This window comes from Dromaius novaehollandiae, chromosome 3 (genome assembly GCF_036370855.1).
Source record: "Dromaius novaehollandiae isolate bDroNov1 chromosome 3, bDroNov1.hap1, whole genome shotgun sequence".
Lineage (NCBI taxonomy): Eukaryota > Metazoa > Chordata > Aves > Casuariiformes > Dromaiidae > Dromaius > Dromaius novaehollandiae.
The window spans coordinates 89,673,062-89,693,225 of NC_088100.1; the positions used below are offsets into that span (position 1 = coordinate 89,673,062).

The 20,164-nt window shown below is 39.8% G+C and overlaps 1 protein-coding gene across 4 annotated transcripts in view; it reads left to right on the plus strand.

Moving 5' to 3' along the window:
• Positions 1–6,953: 6,953 nt before the first annotated feature.
• The window catches only part of PRKD3 (protein kinase D3), a 52,767-nt gene continuing 39,556 nt past the window's right edge, over positions 6,954–20,164 (plus strand). Inside the window, exons 1-4 of one of the 4 annotated variants that reach the window (XM_064509429.1) lie at positions 6,954–7,157; positions 8,647–8,899; positions 9,479–9,529; positions 10,658–11,708. In XM_064509429.1, the coding sequence (XP_064365499.1) occupies positions 11,418–11,708 (291 nt within the window). In that variant the 5' untranslated portion in view covers positions 6,954–7,157; positions 8,647–8,899; positions 9,479–9,529; positions 10,658–11,417. The remainder of the gene's footprint in view (positions 7,158–8,646; positions 8,900–9,478; positions 9,530–10,657; positions 11,709–20,164) is intronic. The other 3 variants (XM_064509430.1, XM_064509431.1, XM_064509432.1) reach the window with 3 other exon arrangements.

Below are 20,164 nucleotides of genomic sequence, written 5' to 3' on the forward strand. Positions count from 1 at the left end.
TTCTCTCCTCCCTCTTTTGCTCTCTTACTCCAGGGATTACAGTCTCGCGAAAGGAGGCTCAAAGGGATTTGTGATTTTTTCACTGTGAGAAGAGCTGCAGCTTGTCGTTTTCAAGACCGCTTGTTCTGTATTTTTGCAGATAGCTTTCAAATGAATTGAGGCTCCGTGGCTCTACTTGATCTCAATAAATTTGAAAATAGATCCATAGCACCAGGCGTTTGAATGAGTCCTCTGCAGACCAACTTCAGGTTCCTGCTGAGAATGGGCTGCCACCATCATTCACTAATGACGATCAGTTTGAAATGAATATTCATGAAGCATCTTGAAATGCAATGATCTATATAATTGCAAAGAGTTTTAATTTATATTTGAAATGCTCCTTTTACCATCTTTTTTAACCTAAAATGACAATACTCGATAATTTCAATGGAAAGTCCACATTCTGTCTTCAGGCTTTCTAAATTCTGTAATTACATTAATAGCTACTGATGAAACAAGATTTGTGGTGAGGTGATATTTTACAATAGCCCAATTTCACATTGGTTGTCCATTGGTTTTCACATTATTCTCACTGTTCATACTTAATACTACCTAATATAAAACAAAGTGAAAGGCAAAAAAAGACAAAATTAACAAAAATTTAAAGGAGGGAGCAGGAGTAATCATCTTCAGCCTCATACTGAAAAGTCCCATCCCAGAAAATACAACTTTACAAGTATTCAGAGTGTCTGTGACACTAATATTAGAGGAATGGAAAAATTTGTTGATTTGCAGATTCTTAACCCAGATTCTGCAGATTTCCTAGAAAAGCTAATTGATCTGCTGCTCAGCATAATTCTCTGGTGGTGGTAGTTTTATTGCAGATTCAGCATCCTTGTAGATGATACTATGAATGTGGCTGCATCCAAATGTTTCATATGTAGGGAAATAAAGAGTTAATTTAAATTAATATCAGCTCTTCACACAAGTGCACACATTGCCTTTGGTAGGAAGTTGTTCCAAATGCAAGACCAAGTCACTGGTGAATAGGGAGAAATGGATAACCATTTGATTGCCAAAAAGATCAGCATGGTGATGTATTTGTTATAAATATGATAATGATATAAATGTTATCAACAGAGACTTAGGTAAAAGCCATGGCCTGTCAGCAGATATCAAGTCATGGGAAATTAAATCCACCTTCCAAGATGGCATGATTCTAACAGGACTGCACAACAGCCCTTCAATCAGATTTCTTGTGGTTGACTATATCATCCAGATGTTGGACAAAGTTTCTGGCTGATGCACAGGGTTCTCATACAATTTAGCAGAAAAGAAGACAGTATTTGCCAACAGTGGAAGCTTGATTAAGGACTAGATCATACAGTTTTCCTGTAGGGACTGTAGACCCACTGGGAAGTAAAGGCCCCACTAAGGGCTGCAGTTCCTTCATAGTATTTGGGCCTGGCAAGCATAGTATAAAGTCAGCTGAAGATAGTGTTGATCTCCACTCCATGGGAAACATAGATAACATCATAGGTGTTGCACAGAATGCATGGAGGGATTGAACAGGATGTTTAAAAGTTATTTTTCTTCCTGTCGAACAATACTGCGCTGATTGTTGGCTCTTTGGTAGTAATAGGCCTATACCTTCAGTGCTAGTGATAGTGGAGAGTGGGAGGGAAGCGTAGCTCTCATAGCCCTCCCTCAGGCGGAAGGATCATCAGCCCTTTCAGGCAAGGTTTACAAAAAGTCAAATGAGGGACATAACCTGCCCCAAACTATGTATCCAGGGAGGATAGTAGTAGTAGCTGGGAAATTGTTTTTTTCTTAAAATATTAGTATAACCAGTCCAGGTCGTTAACCTGGATTTAAATATTTAAGAACAAAAACAAAGAAGAAAGTGGGATAATAAACAGTAATTCTGCTTCCCATTTGACTGTTTGAGAGCTGCGCCGTTAACATTTCTAAGAAAAACAAAACTCTGTGCTGTGTCCAACACAGGTTGGCTTGTGGAAGCAAGCTCTGTATGCCTATCCAGGGAAGTGGGAAAATGAAAAACCTGGCAGGTGAACCAGTAAAACTGAATCTGAATTCACGGTGTGATGGAGACCTTTCTGGGAAATGTTGGAAGACAGAGAACACTTTTGGGGACACAAAGGACAGCAGACAGAAAATTAGAAGTAAAAGCTGATGGTTTGATTTCCTGTTTTGAAAAAATGTAGTGTCCTTCATCTTGCCAAAAATATAAAAATATATCCAGGCTAAATTCAGTCTGGAGGTAATAAGAGTATTAGATGTGTTTTTCACTGCAGGTGAATGCTTTGTATCAAAACTAAAATGCCAAAGCTGTTTTTAGTATCATCTTTAATTCTTTCAGCATTGCCATGCTCTCTGTGTGGCACTGTTTTCTTCTCTTATTGAACTTGCCATATTAAGATTCCATTCAATAAAGCAATTGTATCTGTGCTTAAAACTGTCCTTATCTAGCAAAGCAACATAACATATTTACCAGGATAGACTTTTTACTTCCAAAATTTAGAGGTGGGGGGAGAGGAGCATTCATAACTTCCCCAGAAAGTCCCTTGTCTAATGATATAAAAACTGTGTGTAGTGGGGGTGGAGGCAGGAATTCAATTGAAATGTAACAGAAATCAGAGCAGTTCACAGCTGAAAAGAGAATTCTTTAACTACTTTAAAAAAAAGTTAAAAAAGATATAATCAAAGGTGTTGAACATTATGATTTCCAGTGATTTTTAAAGGAAGAACACCTTGTTTAGTTCTACTCCATACTATCAAATTGAAAAGCTCTCAACAAATTGTTTCATGGTTAGCTGTTCCATTTTATACATTTTAAATAGTTGGTTTATTAATTTGAAACTGAAATAGATGTAATCAGATGTCTTTAGAGAGAAAAAAGTTAGATTATTTGAAGAAAAGCATGAACTATTTGTAAAAACATAATTGGTGCATTGTTTCTTTTCTTTAACCCAGTTGATGTGACAGTGCCATCTACTGAATTCCAGCAGGAGAGGAGTTAGAGACAGCTCTGTCAAGGGTTTGCACATGGCTTTTCCTCTCACTAATGCTACAGCATGTGAGCGTTTCAGCCCATACTACCTCTCAGGAGCTTAGGCTGAGCACTTACCTTTGTTATCATTACCTTAGCTATTAACTCTGGAAAAATGCATTATCAAATGCCGCTGACTTTAAAACATGTCTGTTTTCTAGAGAATTTGTACTCCTGCACCTTTCACTGTTTCAAATATATTTTTGATGCTCAGCAATTTCAACTAACAGGCCAATGGTAGGGAGAGGAGAGTGAGTGTGTTCTGTTGTGTTTTGATTCCACCTAATACAATGCAAATTTGAGGCTGAGTTACGGCTCGCTGATCAACAGTGGTAAGGCTATAGCTCCAATGCAGAACATAGCTTCTGGGATTTCCAGTGTTTGGCAGCCCGGGCTGCTGAGTATTCCAAAATCAGTAGATTACTGTCAAAACCCTGAGTGGAAAGGTGGCAGGGCTGGCATTCATAAAGAAGCACATGGGCCTGGAGATGCCCAGTGCACATGGGCGCTCTGTGGACTTGTGCTACTGTTCATCTAAGTGAGCCCGTCTGCTGTTGATTTCTGTGGATTTGGAACAGACCCCTCATGAGGCTGTGACAGTATTGTGTTTGGTGGTTCAGATTTAAGAGATTCTGTTTACATAGGCCGATGTATTTGCAGACTAAGCTTTACTAAATTAAAAGTGGAAGTGAACCCTAAAACACTATTTAGGGAAATAACTTTACATTTATTTCATAGTTGCTACAGTAGGATTATATAATTTGAATGAGGCTGCCCACCTGATAGGTTTAAGGGTTAGTGGGATCATTCTTTAAACTAGTGGTGGATAAGAAAATTCCAAAAGATCACATATATACCATGCATAATATAAATATATATTTTGTTCTCATTGGGTTTATACTGGGGAAAATTTGATTTTCACTGTTTTGTTGGGGGTAGATTTTAGAACAAAGTTCATCTAAGGGCTCAAACCAAGATGATGAGGTAATTCAGAGACACATCCACATTTCAGGATTTTATCCAAATCAAATCTGAACTCCTAATTCTTTTTCAGTTCTATTGTAATTATAACTTGGGGGGGGGGAGGGGGGGAGAGACCATGAACTGCAAAAAAAGATGGGGAAAGAAATTAATTTTAACATCTTGTCAATTTAGATATTAGTTCCTCTTTCAGCATTTCTTGCAAATCTTGCAAATCCTGAATGGGGGCATTGCCTATGCCAGATTGGTGTCAAAGGCAGGGAACAATAATCATGGCAGTACATGCTTATTGAATTTCTCAACCAAATGCACTAGTCTTATCTCCTAGGACACTGCCTTCTTTGTAACCCAGTTAGATAACATGAAAATTTTGCAAATGTCAGATTGGTGAATGGAACTGAATACATAAAGTTTCCAGTTACAACTACAAAATGTCCAAATGCTAGAGGCACTAATTTCAAACTGGAAAAAACTTGATATATGTTTAGATTTATTAAACAGCTGCTCCAAATGCAGTTTGTCTATACAGACATAATGGTCTATATAGAATGAAAAGCAACTTTTTAGAAGAGCAAATAAATACAATGAAAGTTACCACTATTTCCTGGTATTTTGTAGCTCTAAGAGATAGCAATTTATAAAGTGCAGCTGGCTTTTGTAGGGAAAGCTCTGAGGTGTGAAAACAACCAGCCATCTGAAAGAATGATGTAGGTTCTGAAAAAGATGAAGAACTTAGATAAAATCCACAGGAAATTACAAATCATGATAGTCGCTAAAATTACAAAATAGAATGCTTACACTGTCCACTGGTGCAAATAATGCTCCAGTAATGATGCTGTACTGGTACCCTAATATCTAATGCGGTAATAATGCTGTGTTATACAGTCACACAAACTCGGTTGTGCATATATATACAGATGTATATGCTTCTATATATAGAGAGAAAGATGTTGAAATGCAGAGCTGCTTTCAGATGTTTCAGACAAATCTTTACAAACAGAACATTTTGGGTGCTTCAGCAGCATTCATTCAGTAGAAAGTACGACCACATAAATACTTATAGCAGTTGCTTTGTTTTGTCTGATGCTTTTCTGTGTTCTATAATAAATTGATTTTAACTAATTCATCTTCTGTTCTAATTTATGAAAAAGCAGCTATTATGGCTTAGGGCAGCAAATTAAATGGCATCAATCCTACTGGATGCTATAAAGCTGAGCTTCTTTACAGAGAAGCATAATCGTTGCCCAATGACTGTGGTAATACCTAATATCCATCTGTTATTGTCCGTAAACAGCTATTTTTAGGGCTGTTATTCAGAATGTGAAAGCTTGTTGCATTCAGCTCTACAGTATGACTCCTTGCTGCGTTAAACATCAGAAATCATGTTTATGGAGGCAAGCTCTGTGTTTATAGTGTTGGTGTGTGGGAGTCTCACTTTAAAGGAAAAAGGAAACGAAGATTGCTCAGAGTTATCTTGTGCAGAACTTTGGCAAGAACATCCTCTATTCATGGAATAGCCTTCGTTAAAAAGTCCCAGGGTGTTTTTAGCATTCAAAACCAGTTAAAAGCAGAATCAACCATTAATTTCTACAGTTTTAGTTTAAAGTAATTCCAGATTTCAACAAGAGACTTCAAGCTAAATACTTATCAAATAAGCTGGCTACAGGCAGAACATGGACTTTGTTACACTCTGTATCAGCTGCACTATGTAATATTTGATGCAAAATAGGGTGAAGTCAGCAGAAAGACTCTACTTAGCTTCAGTGGGTTTTAGGTTGGGCCTCAGGAGTACAAGATGAAGGAAATGAAAAACGTACGTTACAAGCAGCACTATAAATGACAAAGCACTAATCAGCTTCTCCATCTTTGACTCGCTGTGCAGAGAATTAGAATTTGCATTTTTCTTGACAGTTTCTCTTTTCCTGGTGTTTTCAGTCTGGTATGTAATTTAAATATATTCCAGACTTCAGTAACTCCCTACAATAGTGGATATTAAGAATCATACACAGAAATCAAATCCAAATTCAAGAAGGAAGATTATGGGTTGTCCTTAACAGGGAACTTTGGGGCTGGAGGGAGAATACTAATGCAGTTTTGCGTTGTGATCAGTTCTATTTAGTATTTTTGCTAAACATACATTTGCTAAGTATCTTGTGTGCAGAGATCTGCTGGTGATGCAGAAGTGGCATCATTAATGCAGACCCAAATGACAGGATTTGAGTGAATCAAAGTATTAGAACGGGGGACTATAATGTAGCAATACCAAGCAAAGGGACAACCACAGCAAAAAGGCCAGAACTTCTGCCATAAGCTAGAAGCTGGTTAGTGAGGACCACCGACAGGAGAAGGGGGAACTCCACGCTGGCTGGTTGCAAAAAGCCCTTCTGAGCTACCACATCGGCATGGCCATGAAAAAAGCCTGTGACACGCCAGGTCAAGTATTTCCTGTGCAGAGACGAAGGGCCCTGCGCGAGGCCCTGGGGGGAGCTCCGTTCCTCGGGGCTGCGCCGCGCCACGCTACCCACGCCCCGGAAAGGTGAACTGAAAGCGGCGCAGGTGGCGAGAAGGGCTGGCGGCCGGCCGGGCCCCGGGCGCTCCGTGAGGTGCAGCGGGAGGGCCGAGGAGCTGTCGAAACTCGAGGCCGGCGCTGGCACAACAGCAAGTGGGTGCGAGCTGGCGAGGACCCAAGTTTTGACACGGCTGCAGCCCCAGAGCGCTGGCGAGGTGCGAGCAGGGCGGCAACGCGCCAGCTGCAAAATGGAGCGCGAGCAACCGCTGGAGGCGCCGCCCCGCCGCGCCGCACCCCGCCGCCCCGTTAGCGGTTCAGGGCACCAACCGCCACAGGCAAAAAAAAACTAACGGAAACTCTTTCGGGGGTGGCCTGCGCATGCGCTGCCTCCCTCGCTGCCCCCCCCCCGGCGCGGCGCACGCCGGGGCTTGTGGTTCGCCGCGGCGCGGCACCCGGGGCCGGAGCGGGGGCGCGGGACTACAGCTCCCGGCAGCCCCCGCGCCGCAGCCCGTCCCGGGCGGCTCTGGTGTGTGCGGGGAGCAGCGGGGCTGCGCGACGGGTGAGATGCGCGCGAAGCGGTTCCGGCACGGGGGTAGCCGGCATCTGGCGGGACCGCAGGTGAGCGCGGCGGGGGCCGGGGGCGCGCGGCGCGGCGCGGCCGTTGGGGCCAGGAACCGGCGCGCGCGGGGCGGGGGCAGGGCCGCGCCGCGCCGCGCCGGGGAAGGGTGGGGGCGGACTCGGAAAGTTCCTGCCGCGGCGGGAGCGGCGACAGCGCCGCCGCCAGCCCCTGCCCGGCCCCGTCCTGCTCCTGCGGGGCAGCGCCGCCGCCGCGGCAGCTTCGCCCCTGCGCGGGGGCGCCCCGGGGGCGCGGGGTGGGGTAACGGGCCGCGGCCACATCATCTCCGCGGGCAGCCGTGCCGGCAGGGCAGGCCGCCCAGCGGGGATTTAAACCGGGACGGGCGGCTGCCAGCGCCAGCCCGGACGGGGCTGTGTGATCTGCGGCAGGCAGGACGCGTCCCGCCGCGGCGCCGGCGGCTCCCTTCGCCGCCCCGCCCCGCCCTGCCTTGCCCCGGCCCGGCCCGCCGTGGCGGCTGCTCCCCGCCTGCCGGCAGCCCCGGCGCTGGCACCTGCGGGCGGCCCCGGCGTCCGGCCCCGCCGCGGTGAGCGGAGCGGCGGTGGGAGCCCGTCCACCGCCTGGCGGGGGCCGTAGTCTCTCTCTCGATAAAAATCGGGAAAGCGACCAGCTTTGTGGATGAGAAAAGGGAGAGGAGTTGCTTGGAGCGAGGCTCGAAGTTCGTATCATGTCTAGCAGGGAGGGACGAGGGCGAATCAAGTGCCAGATGTTGGAGAGGCTGCCTGGTTTGGGAGCAGCCCCAAAAGGAAGGGGAGGGTCAGCACTTTTAAGATGAGAGCAGGCTGAAAAGCAGACTGTGAACTGTGCAGCAGGGAAAGAGGGTTATGTGATTCCCTCGATAGGTCGTTTATCTTTGCAGTTTCCCTGAGGTGTCATTTCTAATATGAAATCGTGGGAGCGGGTATAAATTTCAGCATGCACTTAGTCTTATATGTTGGTATTCATAGTCACTAACCATAAAATGATTCAGAAGTGAGCAGGTTCTGTTACTTTCTTTCTAAGAAAAGATCCACTCTTTCCTATGAAGTAACAAAAGTAAACATCATTAAAGGCTTATATGCAAATAAACTTGGTAGGAAAAGGCTTTGTAAATGCAAATGGATCACACTTTTGGGGAATGTAGTTAACATCTTAATTAAGCAGATGTAGGTGAGCTTTTTCAGTGCGCTCTCACTGTCTAAATTTAACTTGCTTTGTTTTACTGAGAAGATATTAATTCTATCACATCTTTTGGCTTTTTCATTTTCCAGTATGTTAGTTAAGCGTTATTCTTTTTTCATTCAGATTCCCCCTAAAGTTTGGTATTTGCTCTCTCTGATATCTGTGAGAAGTGAGGGGGAGAAAAACAATGTGTAGAAAAACGAATATTACCAACCTCCACGCATAGTTGAGGGAACTGTAAAGCTGCTTTATTGAGAAAGGTGCTCAAGTGTTACTGCTGCTACTCTTGTTCTTATTTCTTTTTGTTTATAGCATTCATCTCTATCGTGGTCAGTGTGTTCTTTGAGGTAGAAGCTGTCTTCGCTGGATGTCTAGCAGCTCTCGAGTCCTTGCAAAGAATAATTTGTAGATAACTATGCTGAAAATCTAAGTAGGTTCCAGTTTGTTCTCTCTTCTGGAGCCCCTATTAAGAACTTCTGTCACAGAACCAAGAGCTAGTTTTCCTTCCAATATTACTATTCTTGTAACTCTGTTTCTACATTTACCTTTTGAAGTTGCAGTGGAGGTAGGTTTTTGAGTTATTGTATTGATAAATATCAGGCTATGATCTATTAAATAGACTTACTAATTATCAGCCTTGCTCCTAGTAAGGATAGTTTATATTGCATGTGATAAACTGTGTTTGGTTTTTTAATTAATTTCATTTAGACTTAGTAATGCTTTTCTGAGACTTTCTGTACATAAGGGAAGGAAAAATGCATGAGCTTATTGATTTTGGTATCCTGTACTGATCTGTGCTCCTTTAAAAATGATTAGTTTTGCATAGTCTCATTGTATTTGAGTCACTTTTGCATTCATAGGCTTTTTTCTGTGGAAGCAGTTGTATGGGGAATGTAGAATAAAATCACATAAGCCTGATTTACAGTTCTGGTGCTATCCAAAATGTTAATCAACCTTTTTTCACTTAGCTCCTTGAAAATAAGTGAGAACAGAGAGTGGTCAGCATTAGATGATGTAATTTATTTCTAAAGGGTAAATGTTAGAATTTATTCAGTATATTTAAACTGTTGATCAAATAACTAAAAATCAGTGCATTGCCAAAGTTTTGAAGTGCAAGTTTAACTTGCTTTATTTCTTAATACAGGTGTTTTACTCGGGTCCAGATAAAGCTGCTCAGCACCATTAAAAACTCAAAGTAGGTGGAATAGACAGCATATGTTTGAATGAGTGTTTGTTTTTGCTTCCAAGTACTTGGAATATTGCTTTAGATAGCACAGCATCTTGTAACAAGTGTTATTAAGCCCATGGTCGTGAAGTGCAAAGAAATCCAAAACTCAGTCATGAAATGATTTATTTTAAAAGGTTGTGGCAGACTTGCTTCTTGAGCAGGCATGTGAGTGTAAATTATTCCCTCCCCCCCACCCCCCCCAGGAACCGATGCTCTGTTGTAGACTATAAATATCTTCCTACAGTTAGAGTTTATGCTGTAGTTAAGAAGTTTTCCCGACTACATGTTATGTAGTATTTTTTTGAGTTTTGGCATTACGGTGTTGTCAAGACTTCAATTCGTTTAATGCATTTCCTCTCCTACCTTCTAATGCATTTCCTCTCCTACCTTCTAATGCATTTCCTCTCCTACCTTCTAATGCATTTCCTCTCCTACCTTCTAATGCATTTCCTCTCCTACCTTCTAATGCATTTCCTCTCCTACCTTCTAATGCATTTCCTCTCCTACCTTCTAATGCATTTCCTCTCCTACCTTCTAATGCATTTCCTCTCCTACCTTCTAATGCATTTCCTCTCCTACCTTCTAATGCATTTCCTCTCCTACCTTCTAATGCATTTCCTCTCCTACCTTCTAATGCATTTCCTCTCCTACCTTCTAATGCATTTCCTCTCCTACCTTCTAATGCATTTCCTCTCCTACCTTCTAATGCATTTCCTCTCCTACCTTCTAATGCATTTCCTCTCCTACCTTCTCAGCGTATACCTAAAGAGAAACGCATGCTCTACTCTTTTTTTTCTGTTAACAATTGAAGTGCTTTGCTCTGCTAAATTATCATTAATTAAAAGATGTGGTAATGTATTGGGAAATGTTAGTGTCTGATTTGTCTTGTATATTGTACAGTGGGAGAACATTTAAGTATTATTATTAACAGTTAAGTTACTAACCATTAAAATGAGTGTAAAAAGTTACTAATTTACAACATATTTAAATGCAAGAAATCAATGATCCTGCTGCTTCAAAGTAGAGTGGTTATGATATTGCCATGCAACTTTACGCACTTCATGTGAAATAATAATTTTATCTTTTCCCCTACAGGCAGAGTACAACATTTCAAAATGCTGGAGATTATCTGGCTGAACCTAGAGATTACATTTAATGTGATTGTGTCTTCAAAAATTTTGCTCCTGCATTTCATGAGATAAAATATTTTACAAAAATGAGAAGTTGGAGATCAGTGAAGGTATATGTTAAACTTGGCCTGTGAATTCAGAGAAGAATTTCTGGAGGAGGAATAGATTCATCATATACCTGGATTTTTTTTTTTTTTTTTTTTTTTAAATTCTGGAAGGATATCTACATGAAGATAAGCCTGTGTATAAGATATCGTCTATGGAGTTAGGTGAAAGAGGATATTTCTAATGAGTTACCAACATTTATTTCTATTTGAGATCAGACCTTTCTTTTTTTTTTTTTTTTTTTTTTTTTTTTTTTTTTTTTGATAGAAATGAAGGACCAGTATGAAAAAACAGAGCTGATGTATTTTTCTGAGGCCTTTATGTAAGCCTCTACTGCCTGGATCTGATGCTAAAGGAAAGGCAATCTGCTTTTGATCAGCTGATTGTAACTGTAGAAAGAGAACCTTTAATTTAAAGCAACTTCCAGCTGAAATTATTTTACTCTTTGGCTTGCACAGAATGAAGGGGAAAATTATGGTCAGGAGCCTTTTACTGAACTAAGAAAGGGAAAGTTAGATTATCTTTTTTGATGATCTTTTTATTTCAAACCAAGAACTGACAAAATATTTTTTGTTAAAATTTGACTACTAGAGAGATCTCAGCATTTTAAAACAAGTCAGATGTCAGCAAACGACTCTTCTCCTCCATCCTTACAGAAGTTTTCCCCACCTACATGTCATGCTGCTGCACCACAAACCCCAACTTTGTCTTCAAGTCCCCAGTCAGGGCTCTCCAGTCGACTCTCCAATGGCAGTTTCAGTACACAGAGCCTCACCAACTCCAGGGGCTCTATGCATGGGGTCTCATTCCTTCTGCAGATCGGTCTCACTCGAGAGACTGTCACCATTGAAGCTCAGGACTTGTCCCTCTCTGCTGTTAAAGATCTCGTGTGCTCTATAGTTTACCAGAAGGTATGATATAACAGTACCACATTCTGCTGATTGTAGTTGTTTTCTAATAAACTGTGGTAGCAATAACAACATGTAACTGGAATATGTCAAAAAGTTCAATACAAAGGCGAGGCCTGTTAGAAGTTTCCAAAGCTTACAAAGAAATTCTGCTGACTTCCAAGATGGGAACTTTTAATTTAAAAGGAGTAAAACCTCCTGTTAGAATCTGTCTTGTGAAATCTAATAGAAGAAAACATAGTAATAAACTTCCTGCAAGAATTAGTTTCCACAATATGGAATGTATGTTTTTTTCCCCTCTCTGTGATTGTCACCAATATCTGTTTTTTTACCGGTTTATAGTCATTACTGCTGTAAAGGAGTATTCTTGGTACAGTGTAGCCAACTGTAATCAGGATACCAATTGTGGCTATAGAAATGCTCTGCAGACCTAAAGACTTGCATGATACTAGCCTTTCTTTTCCTTTTATTTTTCTAGGTACTAGTTGAAAAATAACCTCCACCAAATGGCTAATATTGTTTTTCCACATAAGAAATACATGAGGTGCTCTTTTATGAGAGGACTGTTATCAGCATAATATTTGAGAGACCAAGGGGAAAAAACATGCTGGCATACTCTTCAAATGTGTCTTGGTTAAGCTGTTGCAAAGTTCTGACTATGTGAAAAGGAAGTAACATTCATCTTGCTGTCTTTATATGCATGCTTTATAGGTTAGATGCTACTGACCAAACTGGAAATTAGTTAACATTGTTTCACGTAAATAATTAAGAAGAAATAATTGCGCTTTCCCCTAGGGAGGGGGGGAGTTGAAGGTATATTATTTTGTAGGGAATTAAATTGCTTTCTCCTTATCTTTCATTTTTGGAATGGTATTTATGGTTGGTTAGTTTTATTAGATGATTCTTTTTCACTAAATGGCTTGAGAGAAAATGAGGGCAAACATACAAATTTTCATCTGTGTATGCTTTTGTGTGTTTTTCCCCCCTTCTCACATCTTGCATCTTTCTTTCATATTTTTACAAATTAATCAGTAAGCAAACTGATTTCATAATGACTTTTTGGGCTACCAAAATGTGGTTCTGCATGTTCTTTCTTAAGAGACAATTTATGTGGGTCAACATTTTTTTTTTTTTTTTTTTTTTGTACAACACATTTTGGATGCACTTTTTTGCGGCCTTTTAGGGGCTGCTTTTTCTTTCTCTTTGCATCTGCATATTTCCTGTCTTCTGTCTTGAAGAAAGATGAAACAAATATAATCACGTTTGTTTTTGTTTTTCCTCTCTGTTCTTGGCAGGCTCAGCTAAAGTTTAGCTCAAGTTCAGAAACTTGTTATATGCTTAGTCTAATCTACTGTAAAAATGGTTAGGATTCAGGATCTCTGTTTTCCTCTTTCCATCTGGCTTTGGTTCAGCTTATGCTTTCCTGCAGCTGATGCTGCTAGTAGATGACTACTCAGTGAGAGCATGTTTGCAGGCAGCAAACAGATCAGGAAATGTGTGTGTGGGGAAAAAACCTTACGTGGTGAACTGATCTTTCATAAGTAGTTTTGCAGCCAGTGCAAAAGTGGCAATATCCTCCCTCTACCCTCTGTCTGACAGTACCTCCTGTCTGGATTTTGTTCTTAGCTCGGGTGACTGTTGCACGCATATGAGATATTCTTGTATTAATATAATCTTTATGTATTTATTTATGTAATGCTTGTAAACTGTGTTTTGCTGTGTACTGTCACGCATATGGCTGCTTGTTTTTCCAGTTGAAAGCTTTGAAGGTATTGGGTATGCCTCTGGAATTCAGCAGTGTTACAGCTTCCCCTTCCTCTGGCATTCCACAGCTGGCTCAAGCTGCCTTTTCTTGACCAGTTCACAGCTCCCAACTTTAGGATAATACCTAGTCTGTTTTTGTGATAATCGGGCAGTATGTATTTAATTTTGCACTTCTTTTTCCTTAATGAAAAAGGAGACATATTTTACATGGAATTATTCATAACTTTTGTTCTTATTTTAATGGTATCTTAACTACTAAAATTAAATGGAAGTTTTCTTACTTATAATGCTTTTAAGTTGTGTTTCAGTCTCATTCTGTTTCTCTACACAGCTGGACCAAAAAAAACTTTGAGAGAGATCTGTCCATACTCAGTTTCTTGGGAGCTTGAATTGCCTGCCTAACTGCTTAAGGCTACAATTACGGTATCAAAAAATGCTGATTATGGTTTCCAGTAGATCTCTGAGAAGGCTGGATTTTAATCTTATTTTTTTAATAACTGTAGCATCCTCAGAAGCTTTAGAAAAATGAGTTATGCCTTTCCCTTATTTTCCCTTTTTTTCCAGGAAAAATTAGTTTACTGGGAGAAGTAGTCCTCCAAAAGTCTGTATTGGAGGGCATTTCAGTTAAGAAATAAATAATGTCTTTGCCTAATGCATTTTCATAGCACTTTCTGTATTGTCAGTCTTGCTGTATTGTTGATGGTCAGCTGCGCTTCCTGTTTCAGATGCTGCTCTTAGTGCAGCTCGGTCAGGTTTTTGCAGAAGGCTATGTAAAAGTAGCATCAGCAGAACTGAAACTAAGAGGCAGTAGACATGCCCCTGCAAGGAGAGGGAGGTGAGTAATACGAATATTTGACATGTGTCTCAGCTCTGTTCAAAACTGCCTTAAACATCAGGAGAGGAGCAAAAAGGGTATTTTTCTTTAAGTTTAAGGTTAAATTCAGGGAGTGGCATATTAGCAGTAGTCTGTGTTGAAACGCTTAGTGAAAGTTCTCAGAAATTAAGCTTCATAGGAATGCTTCAAAAGATTCTTAGTTCTACTCTAAAATGTATCTTCTCTTTTTATTCTTTATCTAGACTGCTGTGTGTTAAAGTACTAGATATAAAATTCTCACAGTCTGAAGAGGAACTAAAGCATGAGCAGATCAGATTTCTAGCATAGAGTGAATGAATGTGTTTGGAAACAGACAAATGTGTCCATAGCACAAGTGGCAGGTGGGCAGTGTGTGTCCTTGCACAATGATCAGCTATTACAGAGGCAAATTCTTAATCTTACTTCGTGTTTAAAAACTCTCTGCTTCATGTCCTCTTATGTCAGGAGTGAAGTAGAATGTGGGGCTTAATAGTTTAAAACTATAAACTTAAATATAGTAGTTTCAGTGTCTGTAAACTGAGAGTAATAGAATATAGCATGTTATAAATGCTTGATTTAGTCTAGATTTTTTTTTATTCTAGTTAAAGTAATAGCTATAAATAAAAAAGAATTACTGACTGTTTTGAGCTATTGCTTATATAGCATTAGCATCTGGAAGATTTTCGTGGTGACCCTTTACTTAAACCCTTCCTGGGTCTTTACTTTCATGATGCTGAAATGTCCATTATCTACCTTTTGTCTGCAAACCTGTCCTTCATCCCTTCTCATTTTCAGTCATATTCAGCTTTGTCCTTCTTTACATGCTTTTCTTTAAATGGCTTTGTTAAATTTTGATCTGAAGCAGGCCATTTGTCTATCTTTGGATGTTCCTGTGAAATTTTTAATATCCTTGCTAACTGTTGCCTTCTATTTGACTTAAGTGCTGATATATTGCTTACCTATACAGTTTGTTTATTAATATCCCAGACTTTTTTCTTTCTCCATTTTGCTGAAATCATCCTAATGGTCACACCTTAGCAAAACCAAAGAGGCTTTTCTTAAGTCATGCTGATTAATACGCCTCTCAGATTTTTCCTCTGTACTTTCCTAATACTGTGCTTTTATAAGTCTTAAACAAATCTTTAAAAAATAAAAGGAAAAAAAAAAGTCTTCCTCTGCTTTCTCCGCCCTCGTTTATTCCTAGTGTTTCAGTGATGTCTGCTACACTTGTTTCTTGTCTATTTATTGTTTTCTTATCTAATTTGATCCAGCCTTGTATGTTTTGTGTTTTGTTTTGGATCTCACCTTCCTTAGCTTACTTCCAAAAATAATTTGTTTTCTTCCTTTGACTACCTGTTTTAGGTCTGTTCACAAACCTTTTCCACCAAAAAGGTTTAGAATTCTGATATCTCTGAACTTACTCTCTCATATATAGGATATTGTTTTTTCACTTTTTTTTTGTTGTATTCTCAAAATTTGCTTGCTTGCTTATATGTAGGTGGAAACCCTTACCTAGTACCTGTTATTTTTCATCTTTATTCCTGTAACTTTTGTTTGGTGTTACTGCTAGCAAAAGCAGAGACACTTTTGTCATCTTTCTTTTTTTCCATTCCAGCATGATCACTGCTCTTTTAACTGCACTGGTAATTGTCTGTCTCTCAACAGCAAATCTGTGATGATATACAACCTCACATCTATTTAAATTACTGTCTCTCTCTGCTTCTCAGTTCTTTCATCTTACTTATATTTGGCTATTCTTTCCATGCTGTTTCTTTGATCATCTTTCTTTTTATATGCAGAGTCTTCCTGTTCTCATTTGTTTACCTTAAATCTCCTCTCCCAGCAATCCTTTATGTTTTCTTATTAATTAATTTCCCCCATAGTTTCCTGAAACACTATGCTGTTTTTACTTGCCTTCAGGCCTTAATCTGTTGATAACCACTTCAACAAATACTTAACGTATGTATTTGTTGAGAACACAATCACTGGAAATCTAGTTGTCCTCAAGAGGAATTAAACTTCATGTACCACACATGCTTGCGAGTGTTTCTATAGTTTCTGTAGTTTTATATTTTTGTTTTTATAAACTTTGTAGTCCCGGTACATTATATTCCCTGGTCAATAATTGGAATGATCTGAATTGAATGTGATCCCATCAGTACATATGTACTTATTTTGATAGCCTTGGGTATCATGTTAATGAGACCAGGTGGAATTTCATTTTTGATAGCTGGACTATGACTGAAGTCCTTGGAATGTTGGAAAGCTAGCCAGTTTTCTCTGAAGATAAAGTAGACTTTTGGATGTGAAATTTGAGGAGATATGTCCAAACATTTTGCTTTGATAATTAGGGGAAGAAAGAGCATGGCTTGAGAAATACACAGTCATTTGTAGAATTTTCTAACTAAATGACAATTTACTGTATTTTCGTATTATTTCATATACATAAGAACTCCAGTTTTAAAGGGGCTGAATTAAAGTAACTTTAGTAGCTGGTTATTCTGTGGTGGCTGCTGAAGAGAAAAAAGTGTTTGTTTTAAAATAATTTAAATGATCATGTCAAAAAAAATGAAAATGAGGAATGAATGTAAATTGTCTTCTGAAATTTTGAACACTTGTCATGGCAGTAGGGAGTTCTCTGTCCTGTTTGTGGCAGAGGAGTTGACCTGAAGGTTAGTATGATTTCTTAGCTATGAACAGATGTTTTACTGTCAAAATAGGGAGAAGTAAAAGAAGAACCATATCATGACTGATCCATGTTACAAATCTCTGGTAGTAGTAACTTAATTGGTGTCTTAAATGAATAGCAGTACTGTAACTAACTCTTTTCTTCTGCTTGCATTTGTAATAGTTCAAAATGCTTATTTTTGAATGACACTAAAATTAATCTAAATCACGTTTTGTATTCATCAGCTGTACTTGCATTTTTTTCCCCCATTGGTCTGCCTTCTTGACTTATAACCTGCTTTTTTTTGTATGAGGTAAACAGGGCAGCAGAGTTATAGTTGGGGCATGAGAAGCAAACAGGCCTTTGGAAGATGGGCATTGGGGAGTATTGGGGGCATGGAGCTGATATATGTGGGGCAGAAGAGCATTTACAAGCATGATAATAGGTTTGTATGCTGGAAAACGTAGCCAAGCAGTAGTCTAAGTATGTCTGTGCTGAGGCATCGGTTGAGGGAAACATCTTGTACAAGATGATGTTTGAAGCCCAGTTCTCCATGTGATAAAGTGATTTGGGACATGTTTTTAAAGAGTGGGAGTGGATAGTTGGGTAGGGATGCAGGATAATAAATTGGAGTGATTTCAGTGAGCGAAGAGACTTTCCAAGGTAATGGGTGTTTTGTACTATTAGACAGTGGGATTAACTTTCAGTGGTATGAAGCATTTGTTTTGAGTTATGATGGGTCATGAGATATTGGACCTTGAAACAATATCCGCCTACGCTTTTCCCTAGTGTGAATTTTTGGCGACTGGTCCAGAACTTTGTAAAGTAAGTCCTGGAACTTGAACTAGAGTGATTTTTCAGTTACTGCCAAGATAGAAAGAAACCCCAGTTGCGTGTTTCGCTCCAGCAATACTGGCCTGCTGTATTTTGAGGTCCTTCTGGGGAAAAAGAACGGTGTAATGCAACTAAAACAGTTATACTGTAAGTATTACAGTATGTCTAATTGTAGACACATCGACTGTTTTTCTCAGTTTAAATCTAGTAATGCAGTAGTAATATTACTGGTGCTAGAACTCTGCAAGTACAGAGGATCTCACATACATTCTTTGTGTAAGTTAATGATATTGATGTACTTACACCAGAGATTAACTTGGCACAGTTTGTTGCACAAGCAGACTTCCCGCAAGTGATTTCCTGTAGTTAGATGCTCTTTTGGAACTGCTACACTGGGAACAGTCTCCATTTTGCTTTTAGGAAACTTAGTAACACTGGGATTAGCAATTTATATGTTTGAGTCACTGTGCAGATTGTTTGGGCTTTTAGGCAGGAAAGTAATAGCTATATAATCCTATGAGATAAAATAGGCTTTAAAAAATTCTGCTGTGAGTTTCATTTTCAGGTTTGCATTACGAGCTCTTAACACTTCAAAAGAAGTGGATGGTATTCCTCCTTAGCAGTGTCATGTAATTGAGTATAAGGAAAGCTATGAAGGCTGTGCTTTATTGCAGTGCAGAGAGAAGAATCTGGTAGTGTACAACTTGAACATAGCTTAAGCTTTGCGTAGAATTTCTGCTGAAAGATACCACTTGAAATAAAAAACCTTGCTCATAGATGAGGTTATTTTTGGCCAGCAGTCCACACGTAGCCTTCTGGCTGAGGTGCTAGCAAGAAATGCTGAATTCCCAAATGTACTGGAGAGCAGAGGAGAGAGCAGGGCGCTATGTGGCTGTGGGGAACAAAGCTGCTTGCACAGCTCTCCTTTGAAACCCAGCCAAGTGCCTGAGACACAGGCTCTGACGAGCCACCTGCAGCTCATCAGGGCCAGCCATGCAGAGGGCAGCCAGCCAGAGCTTCCCTTGCTTGGGTGCCCAGGAATGAAGTGGGGGCAGAGGGGTGTAATCTGAGCTGAAGTGCGTGGAAAGGACTGATCAGAGAGGTATCTTTGGATTAGGGTCTGTGTTCATCTGTAACAAGGGAATCAGGTGTGTGGAGGGAGGACAATGCAAGGAAAGGGCAGGATTCATTCATCGAACTCAAAAGGCTTGATATTTAACAGGGCTGTGATAAGGTACTCCAGCTACGTGTGTCTCTGTTGTGGATTTAGCAGGAAACCTTGTAGCAACGCAAGCTGTTTAGCATGGATGAACAGATTGTATTTCAAGGCTTTGTTTTAGTTTTTGGAATGATGATTTCGGAAACGGAGATTGGGCATACAGTGACTGTGTTTTGTGATGGATTTCCCATGATAAATAGCATAGATTACTGTTAGTCATGTTAGGCTTGGTCTTGCAACTCTGCATCTTAGTCTAAATGCTACTGATCAAGCTGAAGTTTGTATATAGAGGTATATTGCAGTTATAAGCTTTTGGGTTTACAGTCATTTAATCTGTGTGTGTGTACGTGTGTGTGTGTACGTATGTACTTGTGTTTTTTGAGAGAGGAAAGCGGTAAAACATCTATACTGTGGGAGCTTATGATACTTTAGTTATAGCTTACGTCAGCTTTATTAATGGAGAACTGCACAAGGTTGTGATGCCAACAGTTCTAACAATCTGCAATAGATGACTTTGCCTCTTTTTCCTATAATACTTTTTTTTCCCACAGAAACTAATTTAGCCTGTTAAGTGTGCAATTTATTTGAAAAGCAAGATCTTAATTACAGGCAGTAGGGTTATAGTTATAAACTTTGGAATTAATGTTGAAGTTGCTTTCTAAGGAATGTGACATTAAAATCTCATATGTTTAATGATTATACTTACTATTGCAAAAAGGATTCGCGTATTTACCTGTAATGTTTGGTTATTGTATCAGCTAATACTTTTTAGTAACTAAAACAAATTGGTATACTTAAAACATTCTAAGAAATACAAGATTTATACATGAGAATGGATAAATTATGTCAAATACCAAATACATATGGTTATAGCATTTAAAATAAATGTGTCTTGATATGTGATTATGTGAACTGTAGTGAGGTAGAAGATTATCATTAGGGATGTTCTGACAACTGCAAGATAGGTTTATGGTCTCAAAGGCTGAAAAAAAGGAAAAACATACTTATCTATCAAAAAGAGGAGACTTATGCCTGTGAAATATGTTGTTAGAGGATCCTTTAAAATCCATGTTTGCAGGTGGTTCTGTGAAATGAGTGCAAAGGGGTAATAGCTGATACTA